General features: G+C 39.2%; 1 protein-coding gene across 2 annotated transcripts in view; it reads right to left on the reverse strand.

The window, feature by feature from the left end:
- Window positions 1-1091: 1091 nt before the first annotated feature.
- MED13L (mediator complex subunit 13L) overlaps window positions 1092-17714 on the reverse strand; it is a 180822-nt gene continuing 164199 nt past the window's right edge. For both annotated transcript variants that reach the window (XM_042886174.1, XM_042886173.1), the window contains 8 exons: window positions 16647-16870; window positions 16037-16179; window positions 13999-14157; window positions 12788-12964; window positions 10429-10583; window positions 7396-7557; window positions 5139-5251; window positions 1092-3948 (listed from right to left, as the gene is read on the reverse strand). In XM_042886174.1, coding sequence (XP_042742108.1) covers window positions 3816-3948; window positions 5139-5251; window positions 7396-7557; window positions 10429-10583; window positions 12788-12964; window positions 13999-14157; window positions 16037-16179; window positions 16647-16870 — 1266 coding nt within the window. In that variant the 3' untranslated portion in view covers window positions 1092-3815. The remainder of the gene's footprint in view (window positions 3949-5138; window positions 5252-7395; window positions 7558-10428; window positions 10584-12787; window positions 12965-13998; window positions 14158-16036; window positions 16180-16646; window positions 16871-17714) is intronic.

A 17714-nucleotide genomic window follows, 5' to 3' on the forward strand; every position in this document is an offset into this window, starting at 1 on the left:
GGGCGGGTGCTAGCCTGTTTTTGTTCTAACTTAAAAGCAAAGCAACGGTCATGGCATCTAAAAAGTACCTCAGGAGGTCACAGATCTGTAATTTGAAGTATAGGCAATTATGGATTATCTGAAGATTCCATTCAAGTTTTTCCCAGACCTGCTCCTACAGGAGATGACACGAAAGACTTCTCATTTTATATAAAGGCTTGTTGAGGGGTAGCACCACAGAAGGCTTGGGTTCTAGTTGTAAGCTGGTCAGATTTTGCACTTCTGAACCTGCTGAACACAGAATGTCTAGGACTGAAGGGACCTCCTGAAGGCTGTCCAGCCACGTCCTGGGTATAACAAGACCAGGCTGCCATATTCAGTGCAGACCTCAGCACTTCCAGGATGGGGATTCTACTGCTTCTCTGCACAGCCTGCTGTGGCAGATCTGATCTGGTTTTGTATTGTCTCATCTGGGGCTGCCAGCTCGTCACTTATTTGCAATCCTATCACAGGGGGAGGAGGTTACATGAGTTCGAGGTGCTTCTCCTGTTTTGCCTGTAATTCCACCTGCTGCTACTGTGACACCAGATTACCAAAGCAACCCCCCTCCAGCTGGCCGGACTTACAGCTCTTTATCCCAACACTGACATCGGTGGCACCAGTTTCTTTCTACCACAGGCAAAGTTTTCAGCAGAAGAAGCATTCTATTTGGCAAGATACCAGTCTAGCAGCACTGTTGCACTGTGAACCTTTAGACACTAACATGAGCCTCAATGCAGTGAAAAGGCAACTGACGAAGCCATGGCTGTATGGACACGCAGCCAACCCAGGAGTACAGAGCAAGTGCTCAAAGCAAACCAGCACTGAGGAGCCTTCGAATGCATTTCAGTTCCATCTGTATCACATGGATCCAATACCTGGTAAAGCAAATCCCTCTGCGCCAGCAATGCTTTAAATTAGGAGCTACAGAAAACACAAGAATGAAACTCCACCAGTAGTTTCAGTAATTCAATAATTTATTCATCTAAAAAAGTGTGTAAAAGTATATAGCTCTCATCCACAAGGTATATATGAATGACATTTAAAATGGAGGTCTTTATTATTATTGTTTCTTTTTATCAAAGTCTTTTTTTTTTTTTTTTTTAGTGTATTGTACCAGCGATATACTGTAGATTTAAAATGAACTTCACTTTTTTTTTTTGTTGTTTTCTTTCAAATTGTCGGCTATATATAAAAGAAGCTCACTGCAAAATGCTCAGAGGAAAAACAAAAAAACAAAACAAAACAAAACCCCCAAAAAAACAAAACAAAAAAGAAATTCAGAACTCCCCCAGAAATGTACAGCTTTTACATTTAAAAAAGGTTCTGAAATATACATACAAGCATGCTGGACATTCCCCGCCCCCCTCCCTCTCCCTTTAGCTCAAACAACTGTAATAATAGTTCTGATTTAGGCATGAATTTCCAAAGTTAGAAATAAAAAGAAAAATAAAATAACTTTCTTCACTCTGTAGGAAAGCCAGGGCTTGTACATTTCAGATTAATTCAGTAAAAAACTCACAAGTAAAATAATGCATATTTAAGGGAAATATTATACAGAACTTTTCACACTGAAGTACATAAGATTTTTCTTTAAAATCTATTGCCATTCATTTATTTTGCACAAAAACGTATAAATATGTCACCAGCTTCTCTTAACTTAAAAAAAATTAAATAAAAGACACCAGATGAAAACTACTCCTCGCTGCCCTTTTGGATTTTCCATGTCTGCACAGAACCAGGTTTCTGGGGAAGAAATGCCCCCGGATAAAAACGGCCCATTTAAAAAGAACAAACTCAATCATAATCCAAAGTCCCGATGAATCCTGGGAACAAATAACCCCCAAATGGTAAAAGATTACAAATGTCTACTTTACATTTTTCCTCCCCAAGTTAAATTTTTTTTTTTTATACAAGTTTACAATCTTCATCTTTTTATGCTCTTCAAAAGGCCTTGAGAATTTTCTCTTCTGATTAAGAAAAAATAGTACTGCAATATTTTAAAGTCAATTTTACACTGTACACACATTAGATACAAATGGTTTGATATCAGATTTTTTTTTTTTTTTTTTTTTTTTTTAAACCTATACATTGCAAAGAGGATGCCCACACGGGAGGTTCGGTGCAGAGAACGACATCATCCATTTACAGGTTACTTCTCTGACTTCACCCTTCCATGACACAAGCGATACTTATATCATTTGCTTTAAATGTTTACATTATCTCAAGAAAAATACTTTGTAAAATCATAGAATTTCTTTTTTTTTTTTTTTAATTATTATTATTATTTTTTTTCCCCACCAGAACATGAAAGTCTTTTGGAAGAACTTTTAACAACGTGTCGGTTTTTCCCCCGCCATAGACAGCTATGGGTCACAGCGCCTGATCAAAGTGCCCGACCCCTCGCCCACAGCAGCCCTTGCCTGCTGCACACTGCAACAGCAAACATCAGAAAACGGAGCTTAAATATAAACCCCTCGGAGCCTGGAATGAAGGAGTCGTAAAAATACTTCAATTAGCCATTGACCTTTCGAACGGCGATCACTTTACTCCACAAAGTAACTCTTCCACCGCAGCGGTAGAACTTCAAGTACTAATTTAATGATATAATTTTCTTTTTAAAATTATTTCTTTGAAATAATATTCCTATAGTCAGAAAAAATACACCAGATTTGTCACTGATTTCGTGTAAACAAAAAGCACATTTTTGGATATGTACATGGACGAGTCGGCCCAGAATTACAGGGCGACTTGGGTTTCAGTAAATAGCTTTCTAGCATCACTAAATTTACTGGATATATATTTCAATCATAGCTCTACAATAGATTAATTTACCACTTTTCCATTCACCCTTTAAAGGGCTTTAAAGTATTTTTCCTCCCTACTTCTCTTCTTCTGTTAGGTAGTGTTATCCTTCATTAAATGCTGGCCTTTCCTTGCTTTAACCAGGCTAAACACAGGTGAGAATTCCTTAAAACACAAGTGTATCCTTATCAGGACATGCTCCCCTTCCCACGTGGGACTTTGATTGTTATTAGCTTTTTGATTTCTAGGTCAGAAGAGCGAGAGGTATGTAGATAAATAACCCTTTATGTAGATAAATGGTGGAACGGAGCTGGGTTTTTAAGATATCCTACTGTTCCTGGTCCTTTATAATTTAATCCCTCCCCTCCCCAAACCTAACAATAAAATAAATATCTCCAGACCATTCATATCTACATGGACAGGTAACAAATGCATGCATCCATCCCAATCCACTCTGACAGGAACTCCAGGTAGACTGAAAATTGCAATATTCATACAAGACCACGACGGTGTGCATTTTCTTTTCCTGCCAAGTCCCAGTTAATGATGACCAAAGAACAAAGAACTTCTGGGCAGCCCAAAGCAGTCACTACACGATGGTTTCACTTGTGGGGCTGAAACTGCTTACGGTTGTTCAGCAGAGTTCCTAATCCAAAAAGATATTGGAGTCTTCCTTAAAAAAAAAATAAAATAATCTTAAAAAAAATAATAATCAGACTGACCAGTAGTTACTGGGCTGCCAAACTAACGCCGACTTGAGGTTACTCTGTGTTCACTGTTCTTGGATGTTCCCAGAATTGGACTGAAGCTGCCAGAGATGTTAATGGGTGTTTGACTTTTCAACACTGCAGAATTCACATGTGCTTTTGGAGGAACAGAAGCACAGCACAGGACTGGTCTGAAGAGAAGCAAAACTGTGATCTTTGCAGACTGTGGCACGTTTCTCAGGTTGAGGGGAGAATAAGCCAGAAGAACAAGTGCTTTTCTATCTATTAAAGTATGTTCATGATGGCATTGTACAATTGAGTGAGCACCACAAAGTGGACAGGAAGGCAGGAGCTGCGATCCTGAGTGGCAGGGTTACACGTAAGCCAGGACAGTGCATTATACTGCTCCAAAACGAACCTGTGGAAGAGAAATGCAGGGAAAATGAACCTGGAATTTTATTTCTCTCTTTTTTTTTTTTTTTCTGGAAGATTTGACTGAAACTTATCTCTGTTTTTCCTGGTGATGCATTGTGGAAGGGACTACATTAATGCTCGTGGTGCATGCAAAGTAGGAAACTGAGCACAAAATGCGTGCCAGGTAGGGGTGGGGGGTAAGTTGTGTTCTCAGTTTATTTGTACTCGACCCACAGTTTGATTCCAGGCCCTTTCCCATTAAACAGCAGAGATTACAGAATCTTCAGAGAAATTTACATTGGACTGAACCTCTGGAAGTTTATTCTACTGCTGTATTAAAAAACCTGATTCTTGTACATCTCTGAGGATGGAGGCTCCACAGACAGTTCCAGTGTTTGATTACAATTTAGAAAAAAACCAAAATTACTTTTCCTTATGTCGGACTTGAATTTCCTATGTCTGAACTTGTGTTTGTTGCATCTCATTCTTTCCTTGTGCATCTCCCAAAGCATCACCTTTTTATTTAAGAGGATGCAAACTGAGATCTAGAATACTACATAATACCCCCAACTTGAGTTAAATAGGTTGTTTTTCATGGTTCCTACTGGTATTCTCTGCTTGGTAGCAATGTACACGTTTGTCCACTGGTGGGTCTGACCTTATGTTCTGCCTCATAAAAGTTTATTTTCAGTGCCTGACAGGTGACATAGAGGCAAACAGCCCTCTACTTATCTTCTGCACTAGGATAGATATATAGTGCTGTATTGATTCAGGAAGTGTCTCCTTTACACTCCACCTTCTAAGATAGTGAGTATCAGGAGAGTACCTCTACCTCCTTTGATAAGTTGGTTTGATTTGGTGAGTAAAAATAATTATTTACACAGGCCAGCTCAGACTGCCAGCTAAACCAAATCATCTTTGGGAGGCAAACCAAGGTGCCCTCTTTGTAAGGCAGAAATTACTCCACTGCTTTGCAGAGTAGGACAGAAGAGTGATTAAGTAACCCTCAAAGACCAGTTCTTTTGTTGTGGCCTTGGGATCTGTGGTATATGTTGTTTTGTTCATTAAAAAACACACTGTAGGGCATAATAGAGGTGTAAACTGTTGATAAGCCCAAAAAAACGTCCCTCTGAAATTTCATTCTTGAGTCCCCCACGAGCCAAGGAATGAAATGCAAAAGCAAGAAGGCATTACCTCAAGACATCTGATGTAGTTTTAGAGTCAAGGGGGTGAGGAACTCGCTGAGAATTTCTGGCAGGCAGTAGTTCATCTGTCTGCGCTATGGAGATGTGATGATGTAACGAGGCCTGTGAAAGTAAAAAAAACAACAAATTAACAACAAAAAAACAATTTAACTCTTCACATAGTAAACATATAGGAAAATTCACAGCGAACAAATATATTGTGAACTGTCAGCTGGCAATTCTCTGCGGAACCTACCAGGATCAAGTGTATTTTGAAGTCCTGTAATGATGGATAAATGAATAAAATGACTTCAAAACTTCGAATAAAATGACTGCTTTGTCTGATTGGAATTAAGGATCTTTCAAAAGCATGCTGAATTCCACTCTTAATTTCAGTCAGGGAAGGAGTGATGAAGGAAAACACCTGGAGTATGTCAGTGTTTCTTTTTGCATTTCAACAACATAGCATTCTAATTCTTCAAACTCTCCCATTTAGGAGACCCACCCCAGAGTTCCGGACCCATCACGCACTGAGATGCCCAACCAGAACACAGCACAGCCTTCCTCTTGCTCTCTGCTGCCGTGCTTTCTGAATAGCTCTCGTCTTTCCTTCTGGGGTGAGGTTTGTGCATTAGTTTACACAGGAGCAGAAAAGGGATTTCATATTGATCACGTGCCAGGGGCAGAGGCAACCATGCAAGCCTTTCAAGTGGGTAGCTCAATAGGCCACACGGCCTGCTGGGGCAAAACCTCGAGTTTGTGCTCCTCCAGTTATGGCATGCACCTCAGAGCTGGAATGCTTCAGCTCAAAAAGGCTTAATCCAAATCAGACAGAGATGACTTAAATGTGTACTTCTCACATGCTGTGCAGGTTTCCTAACTGCAGCGCCATGCAGCACAAAGGAGACAGCACCAGCTGCTCTCTGAGCTGTTACAAGTTACTGCACGAATTCAGCCCCTTGCTTTTATTAAAAAATTGTCCAAACCAAAACAGTACGTTCCAAGTCAAATTAAACATTTAATTCAGCTTGGATCTGAGAAAGCAATTGCATTGGGTTAAGGGGGAAGGGTGGTGGCTCCTTCTCTGCAGTACAAAAATCTAGCACAGGCTTACAGAAGGAATTCATGGAGTTGCCTAGAGCTCTGCTGTGTTTTTAGAGCTGGAATCAAAACATAGTTTTTGTATTATTACTCACTCACAAAGAAAGGTAGTTTTAAGTTTAGGGTAAAACTTCATCTCTAGCTCCAAAAATACGGTGGCTTCTTTTTCATGTCAGTTTGAGAGGTCTATTCCACATGTTTGGAGCAAAGCACATAATTCTGGAAAGTCACCATGAAAACATGGGGAATTTGGTAGGTGATCTCATTTAACTGAGTACTGCAGCACTTTGCCAGTGGATGCTATACTGAACATAAAGCCCACCATACAGACTGCAACAATCATCCTAAATCAGTCCTAAAATGGCTTTTTGGCATAAGAATTGAGAAATATTGAACAACTTTATTCTGATAACTGCCTGATAGACACGTATGAGAGAATTTAGCTACAAGACTTCAAGAAATGCTTTGTATTTGTTAATTAAGCTGAGAATGGATGAAGAAAATCTACTATCTTAATTAGTTTATATTTTGCTTGCTTGAGTATCTACATGATTCTATTCAAGGCAGATTTTTCACCTTTTTTCCAAACTCACTACCTGACATCCCAGTAAGAAACTACATGTCACTCTACTGGGATGAATGAATCTGTAGTAGTTGAACCAGTTCAGCTCCTGCAAGCAATACACCAGTACTTCTTGCAAGAAATAGCAACCTTCTGGATTGGTAAATTCTACATACACTCTGACACCACAGACAACACCATGCAAATTCTACATCTATGGAAACAGGACCAGAAGACAGTAGATGCTCTGTCAGGAGTGCTACTCTCTAACTTTTTAATCTCTGTATTATGACTGGATCATGGCAGGATAAGAGGTATGCCTCTCCTGTCTTGGGCTGACTGAAATTCAGGAAATTAAAATTGGGAAAGACTGGATACAGCTTTGATGATTCTGTATTTAGCAGATGCCAAACTATTCGATTTTCAGGTAATAGAGATTAAATGCTAATAGCCAGCTGTCTTCAGTGAATTTACATCCTGGATTTCTTAGTTATTTCCAGTACTGTCAGTAGAGGTAAACAAAGCTGTCATTTTCAAAGGAAACATATAGGATCTAAACACAATTTTTCCTCCCCTTCCACCAAGAAAGAACAGCAAGACAGACCTTCAGGAAGAGAGGACACTGGTTTTGTGCCTGAGGACAGGATGACCAGAACCACTGTGGAAGATTCTCAGCTTTGGCAGTTGACACGAAGTATCCAAGAGCAAGAGGCTGCTGCTTCAGTTCTTCAGGGGCTTCTCTGGAGAGGAGACGTTCCCCTTGGCTCTGAAATAAGAATTCAAGGCACATTTGTCGCTTCATGTCATGACATCTCCCTCCAATGACTTTCATCTTGCTTACTAATCATCAGGTTCTGTCTTGGTATTAAGGAGCTACACTGTAATTATTGTGAATCTTTGTGCTTTCCTTTCTCCCTTGCACTTGGGCTCTCCAGGCTGGTGTTGCAAGATCACCCAACAGCAAGTTGTGTTGAGCTTTGGGGAGCTGGCTGCTACAGAGCAACTTAGAGGTATTGGACAGTAGAAACTGTTTTATATTTGTATTGCCAAGTAGAGATGAAGTGTAGGAAAAAAAAAAACAAAACACAGCTGTCCTGCCTTCCTATTTGCATCATTTATTTATATACTGTATTTTGTAGTATTAGCTACTCATATTCTTGCATAGAGACAAAACAGTTACTAAGAGACAGGAGCTAAGCAATTTTAAAAGGCTTTAATACCAATTTTATCAAACTTTGGGTTGCTGCCTGTCAGGATATACATCTGTGATTGTATTCCTGCAGTCTAAAAGCATGACAGATGAACCTTCCATACCTGAGGCTGCTGAATATGAACACTTGGGTATGAACTTATTTACCTCTGTAGAGAAAGACATAAAGCCTTATGTATCATGAACTCCATTACCAAACCTACAAAGGGCTCCTTGGGTATCAGAAATAAAATGTGACTGCCTTTGCACAATAAAGTACATTCCTAAAATCAACCTTTATTATTTTGCTTTCATTTTTTATTTCACAGAGAGGGAGGAAAAAAAAAAAAAGCCTGTTGTGTATTTTAGCTAGAAACATATCTCAGAAGAACTGAGGTGGCAGTCCATTTAATCCATTTTAAGTCAACAGGTAAAGAAGATTTCACTGAACAGAAACTGGCTTAATCACAAAGCCTTCAATGCTAGCCTTTCAAGCAGGTCCTTCTCCACCAGTAGTATCTTGCTCAGTAATCAGAGGAAGTTAAACAGTCCATAAAGCCCAGAGAAGGTTGCAGCTCACCTGGCTGTGGGTGGTTGGAAAGCGTAACAGCAGACCTTGAAACTGGCTGCTGAGCAGTCAGGGCTTACACTGTTCAAGTGCAGCAATCAATTATGGGTTACATGGACGAAGGCTCGACCTTCCCTGCCCCACGAGGTAATGATCACACACTGTTGCTTTTTTAAAACCAAAAATTACACGTCAATTACCAGGCAGTCGTTAATGGTTAAACCGAATTACTGTGACAGGTTCATCTAGAAATGGCTCGTCCAAGTTTCTGAGCCCTTTGGTCATTAACCTTTCAGTGCTTTTCTTAAGGCACTTGGATGGAGTTCCACGGAGAATAAGTTTTTTAAATGCATTTTTCTCTATGTGGCAGAGAATAGAGATTACTGAACAAGCTAAATAATGCAATGAGCGCTGAGCTGTGATTTACGGTTGGAGGGTTTGGTAACCCAGAATTCAAAACTTTTAATTTGCCCACATACCAGGTTGGAGTAACCAGAGACAGAAATTAGTTACCCTTTGAAAAGTGGATTGGTGCATTAACAAAAAGCAAGGTGGTTGTATACTGTGATCACAAAATACAGTACTGGCATTTTTGTGGCTGATGCAAAAGTGATCTCTCACTCACAATCCACTATTAAGCTGACCACTGAAGCACTTTGGCAGAGATTACAAGGAAAACACAGGGAGGACTTTCTCCTTCCAGGCAGTGAAAGTGACATTTTGTAATCCTGAAAATCAGTCATCTTCAGGGAGTGAGAATTCTTAAGAGGATATAGGATATTTAAATTTAGAAAAATGACCTTTTTTTCTTTTTTTAAACAGAAAGCATCATTAGGAACATCATTATTCACTGTCAAATATGTTAGCTGCATGTACACCTTTTTGTAATTCCTTCCATACCAGATGTATGATTTATCTTGATGAGACTGTTTTGAGCCACCAGTGACAGTCACAGATACAGATCCAGTTGCTTAAGTTACTGCAGATTGCTAAAAGAGAACTTTTAAATGCATGAAGTTTATCCAGTTTTTCCACAAAAGCCTATTTCTTTATTAAAATATTGTGTTATTTATAACAGAAGTGACATGCTGCTGTGAATGCACTGCTTCTAGAGTAAAATTCCTCTGCAGGAAATTATGAAGCACCTTAAATTTCGCCATATTTTTAATGGAAAACTGAAGAAGAACTAATTCTCTTCCACAGCTAAATGGCATGAGTAAGAGTTCCATCAAACTAAGGCTGATTCAAGAAGTACCTTGATTTACCAAAAACGATTTGCATTTTAAGTAACCACTGATGTTGGAACCAACTTTATAAAAGCCACTTCAAACAAAAGTAAGTTACAAGCACTATATGCTCTGGGCTAATTTTTACTAAGAAAACAACATTTGCATAAACATGCAGCACCTGTGAAGTTTAAACTGATAGGGTTTTATTAATAGGACAATTATCTCCCTTCTCCCTCCCCTAGAAATTCATGCGATCAGCGCTGTCGTGTCACCTCTATGCCACAGACTTGTCACCTTGTGGCAGGGATTTCCCATCCTCCAGAGGAAAATGGATTAATTGAAATTAATTTTATACAAGTGGATTAAATACAGCTCTGCCACAACGAAGCAAAGCCTCCTCTCTTTCTCTCAGTTATCTTGTATGCAACAATTAACTTTAAAGTTGGAGATGTAAATGGTCTTGGCATCTTTTACAATAGTATTTAGCCAGTCTCTCCAATTTTAACGTTACTTTCAGCTTAATTAATTTCATTAATTTAATTAATTTTGACCGAACAATGCTTGAAAATTAACAGTGGGAAAAAAGATTTTGTTGGAAAGTTTGGGTCTTTCTGTTTTATTTTAAGTAGCTCAGAAGTGTCCCAGCCTTACCCTACTGTGTTGGTAGTGAGATCCCACCCCAATACCAGATGGGGATCCAGGGGAAGGAACTGGGGAAGAATTTGGTGAAGAGTGAAGGTTCCCTGTTATTAAAATTCTGATGTCATTGTCCATGTCATCTGGGAATGGGAGGTCAAACATATCATCTGGAAAGGAAAGAAAGAAAAAATCAATTTCAATCTGCGGTGTCCATTTCTATTACAATACTGTTGTAATTTATTGTCTTTTTTTTTTTTTTTTTTTAATAGACCCTTGAGATAGATGAAAGCAGTGATAAACATTTTACTATTTTACTGTTGAATCCTTCCTCGTTCCTCTGACTGCAACCACATGGACTTGGAAGCAGAAGCTGGCTGACATCTATCAAAATCACGGATTTTACCAACACTCAGAGAGTGAACAAAGCTCCTGTCATGCCAATCTAACAACAATCCAAACTGAGACAAAATGTCACCTCTCTGCAGTCGCTCACAGAAATCCATTTAAAAATATAGCTGAAATAGGTTAAACAAACCTACATTTGTTACCCATAGCAGGTGCTGCTCTCCAGACCTGTGCTACACAGCTTGGCACATTTGCCCCAAGTATTCCAGGAGCAGTCTCAGCAGTTTCAAGGCAGCTGCTCACAGCATCAGGTAGCATCCAGCAGAAGGGCAGCAAGGCCAGCTCCACGTTCACATGCAATGTACTTTCAGGATCATTTCAAATTTCCTACAATTCAGCTTTTAACGTTTTACTTTCATCTCAGAAATTAAATGCGGTTTTATTATCATAGCTTGCTATTTTAATTTGCCTTATGTTAATTTGTGGGAAGGCAGTAAAGATACACAGAAAATGTGTTTGCATTCTATGAGAAGTACATTCCATTGCTCAGTCATTTGGAACACAAGTTATGATAATATGGGCAATTTACATGACGGAAAGCGAGGATGTGGGGAACACAGAGCAGAAAACTACAAACATCACAGTACAGTTTAAACGTTTTTTCCTCATCCAGATTTTTTCAGCAAAGATGTTTAAACAGTAATAATGACATCTGAAGTACCTTCTGGGGGGACAGAAAGAGACACTGGGAGCTGTCTGAATTAGAATTGCTACCAGATTTATAGTAAAATGCAGAGACCTTAAATACGAGTAGTACATTTCTACGTAATTTAAGAAGTGCCATACAATAAATAATTTCTCTTGAAAAAGAATTTGCTTGACATGAAAATGGAAAGGAATGTGTGTCTTGAATTAATTTATTTCAACCTGAAGCTCTAGTGCTGGAACAGGCAGGTGGTTGTTTTTCTTCATCTTCTGAAGAGAAAGACTGGATTTCAAAAGCAATGAATTAACTCAGTTTATTAACTTCTGTCCTACAACCTCATTGAACAAAACAGAACTAATGTCATGCTCTGCTTAGCCTCCAAAACATAAATGAGATGCCTAATAGCATAGGAAGCAGTTTAATCATTAAGTAGAACAGAGTTAAGAAAATTAAATTTAACACCATTTTGGAAAACGCCAGTTCTTGTACCTGATTCTAATTAGCATCAGAAGCACTAAAGGGCAGGTTAATGCAGGTTAAATATTCCTTAGCACAGCATTCAGTCAGGATTCTGGGGCTTTGAAAGGACAGCTGCTTAAGTATTAAGAGGGGTAACTTCCCTTCTTTGAGGCCCACTGAAATTCCCGGAGGAAGAGATCAAAGCAGATTCTTTCATTAAAAATAGTGAGCCTTTCTACCCCTCTCTACTGTAATTTGCCTGAGTGAAACGTCTTTATTCTAAGTGACTGGTAAGTTTGAATTATTTTACAATCATTTTTATAAACCTATGGCAAAACAGTTAGGAAAATACTTATTATGAAGTATTAAGCTGAGTCTTGGAGATATAAATTATAGAGTTAAGTATGCTTAAAAATCCACATTGTTAATAATAGAGATTTCACAGTTTGGTTGGTCTATTTTGCATTCTTTTACAGGAAGAAAAAAATTCTAGAACAAACACCTTCCCTCCTCCCTCCTTTCAACTCCACAGACCACGAAGCAAACAACTGCTACAGATCAACTTGGCCTGACTGAGTCACAAGTTAATCACAATGACAAGAAAAAGCATTTCGTAGTCTGTGCCATTTTGTGTATTGATTGGCCAATATTGCTTTTGGAATAAACCAGTAGGATTCTCTGAACACACACTATAAAAACATACTATACTATTCTTTATCACGTAGGTATTGTTTGTGCTCTCTACATTAAATTAGAGTGGTATGGGGTCCATAGGAGAAGACAGATCCATTCAGATCTTACTGCTAACGGGAACAGCTCTGCTTGTGTTTTGAACAGGACACCAGACACAGGCTAACTTACCATTAGTTGGGCTGAACCCATCCTCATTGGGGTAATTTGCTGGTGCTACCTGGATAGTAGCAGAGGTTGGGAAAACCAGGATGTGTGTACAGGAGGCATCCTGAGGGGTATTCAGCTGAGATGACTGCAGGTTCAGCGCAGTACTTCGTCCAAACACTGATCCCATAGTGACAGCATCTTCCAGAAAAGAAGCAATGGCAGAGGCATTAATTTGCATCATCTTCAAAATATGCTTTCAATGTCTTATTACATTTCTAAGAATCTAATCTTGATTTGCATGCTAATAAAAATGTTTAAAGGTTCTTATCTTAAAAAGAATAAATTACCAGAAAAGCCTGAAATTAAGATCACAAGTCACATAGATAACATTTAGCTATGTGAATTCCCATACAATACCCCACCTTTCCTTTCCATTTTGCTGCCCCTTAATCAAAGATTTGCTTGTTAAATGAGCAAGGCAAATTTATTTTGGACAGGCACACCTATAGAACTCCAAATTATGCAATACACCCCACTTTGATTGGCACTGAAAGAGACACAACTTGCCATCTACTTTCTCACATTACAAAACCTCTGTTTTGAAAGTTGTTCAACTTTTCAAGCTCATTTACTTTCTGTTCCATGTAGTACACTTTTCTATATAAACTAAAAGCCAGAGTAGTTTGTAAGGATATCTCAACATATACACAAAAAATATGTGCTTAAGAAGTACACAAAATAAGGAAAAGGGAAAAAATGCAGCACGAAAGGGCCTCAAGCTTCAAAACCTTTCAACTGAAGCCTATAGATCGATGCTTACAGAAGAATTATCTAAAAACATTCTTAAATATAAGCAGGTTTATCCTTACTCCCACTTCCCTAGCCTCCAACTCTTTCATATGATAGACTGTAACAGTGTCTGCATTCCTCCTTGCATAATGGTTTCTACAACACTACATTTCAGCTAATGAGCACTGGGCGATTTGGAAACATGACCTCCCCAAGGAAAAGGTCATCAGATTACCAGTGGCACGAAGTAATCTCTTCTCCTAGGAGTTAAGGCACCAGACAACGTAACCCTTCCTGATATTTTGGGAATTCTGCTGGCTCAGCTTATGTTCTACCACATTCAGCCATGCTAGTCTTGTTGGGCTCAAAAGTCTCCCAGAATTGACATGCTTCTTATGCGCTACGTAAGATAAAAGAAGTTAGAACAGCTGAATAAAATTCACCTGGCATGACGACAAATGACCCCTGTGGCTCCATGGCAACTAAGCAGGCACTGAGGATAGAAGGAGAGTCTGCTGATGAGATGCCACACATGCGGCACACCTCCTTCAGCTGTTTGCTGATTGTCTGCAGGGAGCATTCCCCAAGGAGGATACTCCAGTCTGAAATGAAGCAAATTTAGACAGAACAGATAAGGAGGTTTCTAAAAATCCAGAACTTGCTTGCATAATGTTTCTTTTTTTTCCCAGTGTTTTCATTTACATGGAAATCTTTTAGGAACTGCACTGATTCTTTTTTGAAAAAGCACATCTGTTCTCATCTGGCATGCTGCATAACCATAACTCTTGAAATGTAAGCAAATAGGTATGAATTCACACACTGAACACAAAAGGAATTTTGTTAAGCCTTGTAATGAATAAAATACACTAAACAAAACAAAGTGAAAGCTTTGTTAGTCTTTCAATGCTGTGGATATACCTTTAAGAAACTACATTTAGTCACTGAACTGACTTTCAGAAAAGAAAGGAAGGGAGCTGCTTACTAAACTCCGAGTTTGCCATCCTACCTTCATTCCAATTAACTCCCAGGTAGATGAGGGATAACGAATTCCCTTAACAGGGCAGGCAACATCCCTTCTTCCCTACATGTACTGGATGGGAGAAGGCATTGAATTGGTGCTTCTTGCCCCCGGAGTAATTCTTTGTGCTTTTAGACTGAACTGTTATTTATTATGCACTGTTTTTCTATTTTTTTCCTGTCTTATGAAATACAGAACCTCTTACAATAAGCTAAGTAGAGGAATTTACATCACATTCATTTATCACGACAAAAGGACATTCACTCATGTCTGTGTTTGCCTGCCTAATTTCTCTTCATGTTTGAAATAAGGAGACAAATGAAGGTGCAGAGCACCTTCTCAGAACCCCATTTTTTGACCAACCAGCCAAGAGCTGACTAGTGGCCACAGTCATTAGAGAAGAAAGAGGAGCTGCCAAATGCATCTACTAGTGAGAGGAATCACTGCTGAAATGAAGCAAGGCACTTCCTTCCCTTGCTGCATTAAGCAATGATCTGATCTAAGATCAGTTAAAAGTTCAAAGTTCTGAACCTAAAGCACTCCAGAGGTTGCTGTTCCATCTGAGCTGTTAGGAATGCTAAATCTTGGGAACTCTTTGCGGACTGCAGGGAGCCTTGTTGCTGGCTAATGCCCATCATCACTTAGTTTTGTATACCACAGAAAAAAAAGATTTTTTTTGATTCATTAACCTCATTTCCAAGTATTTCTGTTTGAAAGTGAAGAATCACAACTGAATCCTGTTTCTGTGACAGGGCAACTATTGCTAGGCTGTGGTTGGACTTGATGATCTTTAAGATCTTTTCCAACCTGAGCAACTCTATGATTCTGTGAAATCTATTCCTAACACGACCAAACCCAGTGCTGACTTCCAGTTGGAAATATCCTCTGCAAATGTTAGTTACGTTAGCACTCTACAGCTTCCTGAAGGGAGGTTGTGATGAGGAAGGGTTTGGCCTCTTCTCCCAGGCAACAAACAGGACGTGAGGAAATGGCTGCAAGTTGTACCAGTGGAGGTTTAGGTTGGACACAAGGAAGAACTTTTTCTCTCAGAGAGTGGTCAGGTGCTGGAATGGCTGCACAGGGAGGTGGTGAAGTCGCCATCCCTGGCAGTGTTCAAGAGGATGAGGAGCTGTGAGATGTGGTTTAGTGCTTGTGGCAGTGATGGTGATGGGAGGACAGTTGGACTAGATGATCTTGCAGGTCGTTTCCAACCTTGTGATTCTATGATTCTATGTTAATCTACACAACATCTACAAGATGTGTGAGAGTAGCATCAGGCCCAGCGTATAAAACATGAACAGATTGCAGCAAATGCTTATAAAAAGCACTACAAAAATCCAGTGCCAGGATTGGATTATCAATCTAATTTTCCCAGCTTTAAAGGTTGGTGATCAACTCTGTAAAACACCCTGCTTTGCAAAACAACCAAGACCACTGGCAGTGACAGTGCTGGCATCACAGACCTTTTAACTCCCCATGGCCGAGGCGGCCGAGCCGCCCTATGACAACTCTCCAAGGCAGTGATGTCATCTGTACAATACCAATACACCATTCCCACAGCTTCTGCAGACCGATTTTACGTGCAGACAACTTGCTCCTCCTTGACCTGTAGAATAACAGAGAAAAAAAACAATACGAGTTACAGAGAATCAAGGATAATATCCAGATTTCTACTGTACACAGTTATGTCACTGCTTAACATCTATAGGAGCTCTTGCAGCTCTGTAGTGTCTACCTTACCTTCCTCATATGAATCTGTCTGCTTTCAGTACTGGTATTGCAATGGTAATGAGAGGTGTCAGTATGCTGAGCAACATACAAGTTGTTCTTGAAGGTAAGATTTGTAAGTAGCATTTGTGAAACAAGTGTAATACAACAACAACTTCTCTCTCTCTGATTTGTAAGTTTATACTATAAAATGTCAATTTAAACATGATCACTGCTAACATTATCATGATCACAGCAGGAAATACAATTAGAATGAGATGTGCAAGAAAGAAATGCAGTGAGGGATGATGGTGAGGTTTGATAACTACAGAACTAGATTTAATGCAAAAAAATCAAGGTTTCTACCTGTTTGGTAAATCAATATTAACGATGCAGGTTTCCAGCAATTCACCATGAAGATCCGTGCAGGATGCCAGAAGCCAGCGCTGATCATGGGACAAACAATAGCCAACAAAAAGCACGTTGTATTTCTGACTGGCCTCTCCAAATGTTTCTCCCAGCTCTGTCTGTTTGTCCTTGATTGGTGCCAGTATGAAAGGAGGTGAGTATAGCTGGATTGGGCTGGGCCTCTGCAATAAAGTCAACATAACAATCAGCAGATATATAACTATTTCGTGCAAGAAGTATACAACATAGACTGGCAGCAAGGACAGAAAAATATGAGTTTGAAACAATGTATAGGTTGAAGACATTCATAGTCAAAAGAGATTCTGGAAAAAGGGGTGATGTAGACAAATCATTCCTGCTAGTTTAAACTGATGTAGTTCAAAACTTACTTATCTAAGGATTTCTTTTTATATATAGGGAAACGATGGAATAAAGCAGCCTTTGCACAAGCTGCTATCAATCACCAAGACAAGGAGGACCTGAGACCTGTACTTCTATATATTATTTGCTAAAATTGATGGCATCTTCTCACTTTTGTCCATTCACATACTAACTGCAGAACTATGGATGCAATTTGATGTGAGGTATCAGGGAGTTAAAAACAGTAAAGGCAGAGCTCAAACTACTTCCTTCTATCTGGGCATGAGGTATATCATACTTTCATGAACGTTAGGCATGATGTCTGAAATTCTGTCTCTTTTATCTCACAGTTTCCTTTCAGAAACACTTTGGTCTTTGATACAGCTGAACATTGGCCTGCTAATTAATCAGATCCTCTGTATGCATTAACTGCTTATCTTTAAGAAATAAGCCACCAGCAGCCCCTCAAAAAACTAACCTGTAGGAGTCTGTAAGAAATCAAGGCCATTTCATAATGTTTAATGATATAAGGAAGCAAATTAGTATTGTAAATAATACCACATACAGTTCTCCTACTGACCCTGATAGCAGTAAATCATTAAATCTTCCTTTTTTTTTTTCACCAAATCATAGAAGGCTTAGACTAGATGGGACCTCCTGCTCAAA

The sequence above is a fragment of the Lagopus leucura genome, unplaced genomic scaffold (assembly GCF_019238085.1).
Source record: "Lagopus leucura isolate 7727_CA_CO unplaced genomic scaffold, USGS_WTPT01 Super-Scaffold_100055, whole genome shotgun sequence".
NCBI lineage: Eukaryota > Metazoa > Chordata > Aves > Galliformes > Phasianidae > Lagopus > Lagopus leucura.